Source organism: Channa argus, chromosome 11, assembly GCF_033026475.1.
Source record: "Channa argus isolate prfri chromosome 11, Channa argus male v1.0, whole genome shotgun sequence".
Taxonomy (NCBI): domain Eukaryota; kingdom Metazoa; phylum Chordata; class Actinopteri; order Anabantiformes; family Channidae; genus Channa; species Channa argus.
The window spans coordinates 10,543,689-10,553,695 of record NC_090207.1 but is presented as its reverse complement, the minus strand read 5'-3'; the positions used below and the strand labels follow the sequence as shown (position 1 = coordinate 10,553,695).

General features: G+C 38.6%; 1 protein-coding gene across 1 annotated transcript; it reads right to left on the bottom strand.

The window, feature by feature from the left end:
- Positions 1–117: 117 nt before the first annotated feature.
- On the bottom strand, positions 118–9,729 carry c7a (complement component 7a). Its single transcript, XM_067521833.1, has 18 exons — positions 9,579–9,729; positions 9,364–9,425; positions 9,165–9,243; positions 8,853–8,994; positions 8,625–8,769; positions 8,402–8,540; positions 6,299–6,442; positions 5,951–6,194; positions 5,693–5,806; positions 5,061–5,233; positions 4,698–4,926; positions 4,256–4,427; positions 4,021–4,108; positions 3,414–3,546; positions 3,143–3,331; positions 2,888–2,987; positions 2,602–2,786; positions 118–2,504 (listed from the first exon to the last, which is right to left on the bottom strand). Exons 1-18 carry the CDS (start codon positions 9,582–9,584, stop codon positions 2,320–2,322), a joined length of 2,529 nt encoding a protein of 842 aa, XP_067377934.1. The 5' UTR covers positions 9,585–9,729; the 3' UTR covers positions 118–2,319.
- Between the last annotated feature and the right edge of the window lie 278 nt (positions 9,730–10,007).

The window sequence follows — 10,007 nt, the reverse complement described above, 5'->3', positions numbered from 1 at the left end:
TCACCAGCCCCAACATCAAATGACTTATTCTATTTGTGATCATTTATACAAGCGTGTTTGGTTAACTTTACTTTAATAAAGTTTTAACTGAACTATTAATTCACGTAAAACTGAATTAAAAAAAAATACAATTGCGGACATACAGAACGACACATACAGTACGACTCAAGAAATCACTGGTTGGTTTGAGTACTAAACATATATGAGTAATATTACTATGCTATGACCTTCGGTTAACAATGACTCATTGAACAGCTAGAGAGTTTGGATCAGTTTCTAAGACAGCACTATTCACCACCGTCCCCAAAATACCCAGTAGGAATATATCTATTTAGACAATGGAGTTCAACCTCCAGTAGTTTCAGTGACTTTTGTGTGAAGTAATATAAGGTGATATGTTTTTGCAGATTGTGATGGCCAAACATAAACTTTGCTTTCCACCAATTTAAATAAAAATCCATCTATATATTTATTTTGAGTTATCTAAAATTAATGAGCTCATGGGGAGGTAGAGCCAACCTGTACATGTCTGAACATCGACTAATTATTTACTCACACACACAACAAAAAAAATAAATCCCATGTCACTGCATGTATGATGATTGAACATTTTTAGCACCTTCCTCTCACTCAACAGCCATTTCATAAAACATGGTGCAACTGAGGATTGCACATCCGCCAATAATTTACATTTTAGAGTGATAGGGGGACATTAAGGAGCTGGTGTGTCTTCACACAGTTTCACAGGCATGTTCAGACAAGCAGGCACACATGCACCTACACCATGAGAGGGCAGCGAGCCAGAGGCAGGAATAGATTGTCAGCAGGGGTTTGCTTGGCAGGCTGAGTGCTGTCTGGTTTAGTAAGCAGTGGACAGCTTTTGAAATACATAATCTCAGCCCATCTCAAGAGACATTTGCAAAACTGGTCTGCCCAAAACCAGGACCTACTTTTTGCAGTCCATTATGGACGCTATTAAATTAAAAAGTATAGTAAAGTATAAGGATTTAAAAAGTTGGAACAGGGTGATGTTTACCATTGTGTTGCAGCAACTCTTCTTTTAACAACTATCTGCAAATGTCTGGGAAGTGAGGAGACCAGTTTCTGGAATTTTAGGAGAGGAATGTTGTCCCATTTTTGTCTGATGCAGGATTCTAGCTACTCAAGAGTTCTGGGCCTTTGTTGCCAGATTTTTTGTTTTATGATGCGTCAAATGTTTTCTATTGGTGAAACGTCTGGACTGCAGGCAGGTCCAATTTCAGCCCCCAGACTCTTTACTGTGAACCAATGCTGTGGTGAATGATGCAATATGTGGTTTAGCATTATCTTGCTGAAATATGTAAGGCCTTCCCTGATTGTCTGGATGGGAGCATATGTTGCTCTAAAACCTTTATGTACTTTTCAGCATTAATGGTTCCTTTCCAGATTTGTAAACTGCCCATGGTATGGGCACTAATGCACCCCCATACCATCAGAGATGCAAGTTTTTGAACTGTCTGCTTGTAACAAGCTGGATGGTCCCTCTCTTTTTGGAAACCACGGCATGGTTTCCAAAAAATAATTCAAATTTTACTTTCAGCCTTGTCCCTTGAGCGCAGAGATTCCTCCTGATTCTCTGAATCTTTTGATGATATTATACACTGTAGAAGGTGGGATCTTCAAATTCTTCGCAATTTTTCACTGAGGAAGATTTTTCTGAAATTGTTCCACAATTTTTGGGCACAATTTGTCACAGATTGGTGAACCTCTGCCCATCTTTACATTCGAGAGGCTCTGCCTATCTGAAATGCTCCTTTTGCACCAAGTCACATTAGTTGTCAAATGCTCCTCCATTTGTTTTTGGTTTGGGCTAATTACTTTTACAGGCTTTTGTTGCCCCTGTTTCAACTTTTTACAGATGTGCTGCTGCCATCAAATTCAAAATGAGCTAATATTTTCCATGAAATGGCAAAATGTCTCAATTTCAACATCTCATATGTTGTTTACATTTATTGTGAACAAAATATGGGTGGATGAAATGCATTCTGTTTTTATTTATGTTTTACACAACATCCAAACTTTATTGGAATTGGGGATTTACTTGTAAATAACATTTGGGGATCGTATTATATCTCTGGGTATCCATATCGAAATGAAATGGAAATGAATCCCTTAATAACGAAATCTTCTATTTATTTCTTTTGTTTATATATATGCATAAAGATGTGCCTCTACAGTGTGTTAAGTGATGGTACTTAAAACAAAATGTTTTCAAATGTAGAATATTTGAGATTATTCATGTATAAGGAAGGTCAAGAGTTCACTCGTCTCCCTGAGTCCTCAGGAAGCACAGGGCATGATGCTGACAACTGACACTGTCTCTCCTTTACATCGTTGTAGTCCTGCTTCACACTCGCTCATGGTCTGTGTGATGGCAGTCGCTTCATCTCCAATACGGACACACACATTTAATCCTGGAGTCAAGCAATCTGCAGAATCCTTACAACGACACCGTTGGGTTTGATCTGTAAAAATGCCATGAAGATGAATGAGGTGAATGATACTAATAGCAAATACTGTATTTTCCCTGCATCTATTTATTGAAACCACACGTGTTCCCACCATCACAGGTCTCCCACATGTGACAGTTGGTGCAGCCTGTTGTGTTGCGCTGTGGCCACTTGCAGCTGTTGTCTTCTGCTATTCTTTGGCTCTTGCCCAGACACTGCAGTGCATGCATTTTACACACATTTAGAAACACTGATCTTCTACTCCCAGGAGTAGTGACACACAACTCCAGCGATGAACTGTTGACAAAGATAAAAGCCATCAATAAATACGACGATTACAACAAATCAAATTTGAAAAGTGGCACATAGTGAAATTAAAGATTAGTAAGTAAACATACGTGCACTCATAAGGCATCTTGCAAACACATTTTCCTCTGGACATCTTCTCCCACAGTTTACATTGCACAGAAGGAGTGACTCGTTCTTCTGCTGTATCAGCTGTGGGATAAATACAAATGATGACTTTGTCCTCTAAAAACATAGAACTTTAAACGGTAAAATATAAGAATTAATGTAACCAGTTTACTGCAGTTACATAAAAGCAGCCTCATGCTTTCCATTAAACTATTTATTCTGTAAAAATTAAGACTCACCCGAGCTGCACTGGATGTTTGCTGGGTCTGGTGAAAAATGCAGACTGGGGTTACATATAACTGTTGCTTCTCCTAGCAGCTGTCTACCCTCTGGACAGGACAAGGTAACTGATTCCCCTATGCCATAGGCCTGCTTTAAAGGAGAGGCTATGATGTCTTCGGCAAGGGACTCAATCTTGCACATTGAAGCTGCACGAAAAGTTGGTCAGAATTATGCCATGCTGTGTTTCACTTCAATATAAAATCTGAAACTTTGGTCATAGATATTCACCTTTGCACAATCCAGGATCAGCAGACCAGGTTTGGTCAGTGGTACATTCTAGGGTGTTGTGACCAACAAGGTAGAAACCTTCAATGCAGGTGTACTCAACCTTACTACCTACAAGGTAAGTGTCCTTAGGGTCCTGTGGAGCATGTGATGACAAAAAAGTGAATAATGAGAAAATTTTAGTTCTGCTCTTCTACAAAACTTTCACCTTATAGGAGACTTCATTTCAAAACCCCTTTTTATAAACCTCAATAAACAAAGCGCAAGTTCTCATTGTAAATCTGGATCATCTATGGAACACATGCATAAAAACCACATTCGCTACTTAATGTTTTGGTCTCAAAAATACCTTAGAAACCAGGCAATTGCATTAAACAAATGACTTCAATAAATCTGGGTGTGTATTCTCTGATCAATTAGGCTGACTGGTCTGAAACCTGAAGATCAATTCAATTATATGAGGAGTAATTACTTCCGAGCTTATGGGTTTATGTGGACCAACTACTGGAAAAAGTTGCAATTACTGTGATTACAAAAATATTAAGTCATTGCAGTCATTTCTACAATATTCCACAGTATTCAGCAACCAAAAGTTTGGTTTCATTTTCACCAGGATGTAGCCATTCATTAGAGCGGGTGGGGTTCCACACTTCTGACTCGCTGGGAGGGTTTGGTCAAAGCACTGAGGCTCCATGGTCCTGTGGAAAATCAGTTAAATAGCTTATTGTATAACTGTATTGATGATAATCAGCATTAAGCTTCTTCTTCATCAAAATTCAGTGAAATAACTGATTGTTTATGTTATAATATCCATACTGAAAAATGAAACTTCAACCTGGACTTACTTTAAGTACTGCAGCTCTTGGTCTTCACAGTCAGACACGTCATTGGGTTCTCCGATACAGAATTGTCCTCCGTTTTGAGGTGCGGGGTTAGAGCACAAACGATTTCGTGACCTTCGACCACCAGAACACGATGACCAGGCTGACCAACAGGACCAACTACCATGGATCACTCCTTTGATTAAGGAAATGAGAAAAAAGATAAAAGTAAGAACAACAGTATGTCAGAGCTAATGTGAAATTCAGCGAGGAAGAACTCACCTGTTTGGTACTGTTAAGCCTGTTTAAAGCAAAACATCATGTACCAGAACACCACCAACTGGACAAGTGACTTTTTAGCGATTTGTTATGTTTTATAAAAAATGTAGCATAAATACATGCTCAAATAAAATCATCTTCACAGAGATGAAACTGACTGCATTAATTAAGAACCTGTAACACCCACCCGGCTGACCATCGACTTCAGTGCCATGCTCACAGCCCGCTCCCAATGTGCCATACTTGCAGATGCATTTGCACTCGTATCCATCAAGGAAAACCATGCCATTGTTGCTGCAGGGCCGGCAGTGGCAGGGGTCATTCTCAGAAAGATACTGCTCTATGGCTCTGCGAAGGTAGAGCCTTTTCACACCGGCACACTGAACCTCCTTCACCAGCTCTGAGAGTGGCCGCAACTGGCAAAATAAGATTTGGGGAAAGAGTCGCACTAAAGACATAAGGAATCTTGTGGTTTTGAAAAGATGCATATAAAATAAATCATCATCATTATGCTTTAAAATTTCAAAGACCTTAATTTATTTTCTGGTACCTTTTGTTTTATGATCTTGGGAAAGGATCTAACAGAATCAGCCCAGTTTGAATACATTAACCAGTTCTTTTCAGGATCACTGAGCTGGATGTTCATCAGTGCTGCGATATGTTTACCATCTCCTCCCTCCACATTCACTTTCTTCAAATTATTCTTGGTGTTGCCAGGTAAATCTGGTAGTTAAAGAAGATTTACAGACATGGCTGAGAACAAACAGTATATTTTTTCAGGTCCTTTTGTAGGCTTGAGTATATTTTAGGGCGCCTTCGCTGATTTTGAACTTGCTTCTTATGGTTCTAGATTGCCATTAAACTTCCCACTGACTTCACCATATCAAAATACCTCTCCACTTTTAGCTGAAAAATCCAGATAACATCATTTGGAGGAACCTTCAATTCAGATTATGTTTGTAATCATGGTTTTCCAGAGCTCCCCCAGATGACATCATCTGAACTCCTCGTGATGAAAAACTCCTCCAGTTGATGTCACCTGGACGAGGTTTTAAGCTAGAATTGGAGAAATATTTTAATATAGGGAAGTCAGAGGGAAGTTTAAAAGCATTAACTACAGCTACAGAGAGCAAGTTGAAAATGAGCAAAGTCACCCTTTAAGGAATTAACATGAAGTTGTACTTTCTGCAAATGTGCGACGATGCTCATCCCCATTGCAGACAACCAAGTGGATGGGGAATATAAGAAACCAACGTATAGTCCTGTCACATTCCTCATATTTTTCGGTTTCTGTGTCTTGAAAACCAAAATAAAAACAGAAGCGAACAGTTTCAGCTACAGTTTCATACATTAAAAACATTAACTGATCTTGATTGTGATGGTTTATAAAGATTAAATCGTCATTTCAGTCTGTCATTAACACGCTCATAATTTCCTCACACATGTGACTCCCAGTTTCTTCATCAATCCTGGCGACAAGTTTGAAGGAGCCTCCCAGGCTTCCCTCAGACAGATAGTGTGTTCCAAACCTCTCCAAAATCTTCCTGTAGGCAGAGTAATCATAAACAGATGGGAGTTTGGCCAACGCATTCCACAGCTCCTCAGATACTGGGAGGTACTGAGGAGCATTGTTCTGAAAGTGAGCTACTTCAATGTCATTCTTTAAAACCAAAAGTTTGTGTGTCTGTAAAGAGAGAAAAAAAAATTATATTTCTTTTTAAAAAAGATGCTTTGTCACTTGGATTTGCTATTAAAAATGCAGTGAAACACTTCTGAGTCCCTGCAAACCTGTGTCTTATCAATCATCTCATGAAAGTCATAGTTGTGATATCCAGTCGTTGTCCCAGAGACTGTCCCTCTCTTGATAATGTCCTTTGCATAGTGCCATTTACTCCTGTAACTCTCATCACTAAAATCATTCTGAGCTTTGACCTGATGAGAAAAAATACACAAAGTTTGTTGAGTAACAGTATTAAGAGACAACTGATAGAAGGAATTGTTAATGAAATTAAGTTAACATGCACAAAGAGCCATTTTTGAGCAGTATTGGTGCTGCAGAGATGTAACATTCACACAAGTACTCACACACACATTGGATCAAATGTCTTCTGGCTGTAAGAGCAATTATTGCCCTTAAAACGTGATTTATGTTTAAGATTTATCCCAATTTCACCTTAAATAAAACATATTCTAGCCGAATAATAAAAATTAAAACACGCAGAATGCCTTGTCATAAAAAGTGACCATCTTGGCCACACCACATCCAGCTCACACTGTGGTTTGTGTAAGTCATTGTAAAGACAATACACACATTGTTAATAAACACTAGTACTATTTATACTGCCATATGGTAAATGTGTCTGGACTGAGAGCATTTTGTTTTCTTGTCATATTCTGTTGTTTTTCAGGTTAAAAATGTTTAGCTCCTGCCATTACTAATTATGCTCACCCCTTAACTCCCCCCACCACAATATCCTGGTGCCGCTACTGATTGCTGTGATGTGAGGGAAACCTCATGTCAGTCAGACAGCTGGCCTTGTGTTTAGTCTTGAAGAGAATATGTGGTGATAATAAATATGAAACTATGTATCCCTACAGTAAACCTTAGACAAACAACCATCTTCAACTAACCAGTGTGTTTAAATATCGTAGTGATATGCTTGACAGTAGTATCAGTTATGAGGAATCATTCAACAAATCAAGTGACATTGAGAGCAGGGTTTTTGTGTCTTGTCCTTGACTGCACCATTACAACCACAACCACCAGGGACTCGACCTTACACCAACCATTTTTACACTGCCACTACAGTGTAAAAGGTTTTCCACTACTGTTATGAGAATTGTACTTTTCATAGTTAGAATTTATATTTGCTAGATTGACTGAAGTCTAAGAAGAACACAAATGTATGATGCTTTATTATAAATTACACTTCTACTGTATATGGATACCGTAAGTTTAATGCACAAACTGCAGCAAACATGTTTGCTCATTTGCACATGGCCTGGACCAGCACACACCCACCGGCCCACCAGGAAATTGCCTGGTCTGCTCGATGGCCAACCCATGCCTGAAGTCCTCCATTAACTTAAACAGAGTAATTTAGTTATTTGGCAAAAAACAGCAGCTGGCCGATCAGACAGAGTTCAGATATCTCAGTACTGGGATTTAAATACATCGATCAGTAGATACAGTATTGCAAATGTTTTGAGGTAGAACAGAAATTTCAGTAGACTGAATGCTGAGAACAGGACAGATTAAACCTGCCTTGTTTGGGGTGTAGTAAAAATGTCAGTGGAGACTAAGATTAAGGTTTGTGTTTTTAGGGGGTTGTTTGCATAGTTGTTGTGTTTAACTCTTCTCAGCCTGGGAGAAATACTTTTTGGTTGGATCTGTATATTTTTATGTAGAAATATAGATTAACTGCAGTTATCAAAGTGTTTTCACTTCTAGCATCACTTCAATATCACTTATTTTTACTTCTATTTATCACTTTATTTATCACCTTTGACTTGTATTTTCCTCAGTTCACAAAAAACACAAACACATGTCCACTTTTTGTTCATCTACATAACCTTGCCTGCCTCAAACCAGCTGCACACGGTTTAATAATGACAGTTTATTGGTTACTTTCAAAACACCATAACTCACATATATCCAAGCCACATATGTACAAACCCAAAACTACACTCACTAAAATAACTGGGCACACTTTGTTAGCATTTAATCACACATTTTATCAGAGCATGTGAACATCCTGTCAGTTTTTTCTTTGCAGCACCTGGTCCACTGGGTTTATGGGATTAAAATATGGGCCTGGTTAATAAACAATAAGTGTAATATAAAATTCTCAATTTAGTTAGTAGCTAGAAGTATTAATATTAATGACTTACCATAAAACTGAAGTGGGTTGTACTCAGGGGCAGTCGATAGGCAGCGTTGTGGACACCGCTGAAGATTTTGCGACACTGGCCCCCAAAGCTCTTTGTGTTGATGACACTGCCCCTCTGCTTTCCTGACACCACATCAAACCTACAGAAGAAGTCAAATGTAGCAGACATGTGAAAGCTACTTGTACACAAACAAACAGAGCATTGTGAAATTTATCCCTCTTACCCAAGTCCTATTTGTTCAATGTTAGGTGGGAGAACGGAGTCTTCACATACAGTATATTTTTGAGCGCTACAGACACTCTCATCGAGTCCATCTTCCTCACAGTCCTGATCTCCGTTACACACTAAAGACTGGCTAACACACTTTCCTGAAGATCAAAAGCAAGGCAGACAGTGTACTTTTTAAATCATGTACAGTATGAATAAAAGAATTAATTGTTTTATTTCTGACCTGAACGACAGCGAAACCTGTCTCCACAACCATCCTCTAGAGGACAGCTTTTTGTGGTTTCACAGGACCTGGTCTCAGTTCCCTCTCCAACGCAAGCATTCCCTTCAAACTGAGCATAGACATCCATGGTTCGGCTTCTAGTCTGCAACATAACACAATGTGACAAACAAGCAGAAAAATATTTTAAAATGTCTTAAAATGTCAATCTGAAACACAATCTGAAACATTTTTACTTATTATATAATATAGTGTCGCAAAATTTGTTTTTTTACAAGAGACTACAAGTTAAAATTTCAATAAATCAATCCTAACCTGTAATTTAGTGCAGCCATCGCATTCTGACCAATCACCAAAAGGCCCCCACTGGCAATGAACTTGCTGGACACAAAACCTTGACATTTTTAAATCAAAAGTTTCACAAAATTAAACTATGTAAATCCAACAATATTACATATTTTCATGTCATTTATGACATTAGACTTGCAATATTGGCACAGTCAAACATATTCACCCTTTGGAAGTGAACATAAAAAGCAGCCATGGCAGGACTGCAGAAAAGACTCGTGTAATGTTCTAAAAAGAAAAGATAGAAAAGAGAAGCCTTGGCTGTAAACAGAATTTACAGAGACAAAATAAATGTACTATCAAATCCTCACTAAATCAGATCTTAATTGTGAGCATTGCACTGCATTTGATAAAAGTCTATAAGCTGTAACATTTACTTGCCTTCATGATGAGCGAAGAAAAGTCTTGAAGAAGCTGTGATGCTGGTTAGTGGGCTGTGTTTATGTTAGTGAGTCCACATCTTGGAATGATATTCCACAGAACACATCTGGTTTTAAAACATGTGCGTGCATGTGTGCGCATGCATGTCTTTGCTTTGGGGAAGATAAAAATCTTTTTGTGGCAACTCGTTCCAAAAAGCGTCATTCTGAAAGTGTAAGCAAAGATCTCTTTCATTGTGCTTCTGCCACAGTTTATTACCAAGTTAACTCAGAGCAGAGATTTACAACAGTGACAAGAAAATGCACAGTGAAAGTAATGTTCATAGGTGAGCCAGAAACCAAGCTATGACCTGCTGGAACATGTCACTCACCTCTTTTCTATGGGAGACATTTTGTCCTGACGAGGTTCAAAAAGGCAAAGTCTCCACTC

Excerpts from the sequence above, each read along its gene's own strand:
- c7a (XM_067521833.1), bottom strand. Across the intron at positions 4,927-5,060 it reads CCAAGATCATAAAACAAAAG|TTGCGGCCACTCTCAGAGCT; the intron begins GTACCAGAAAAT and ends TTATTTTGCCAG. Across the intron at positions 4,109-4,255 it reads CAAGAGCTGCAGTACTTAAA|GACCATGGAGCCTCAGTGCT; the intron begins GTAAGTCCAGGT and ends GATTTTCCACAG.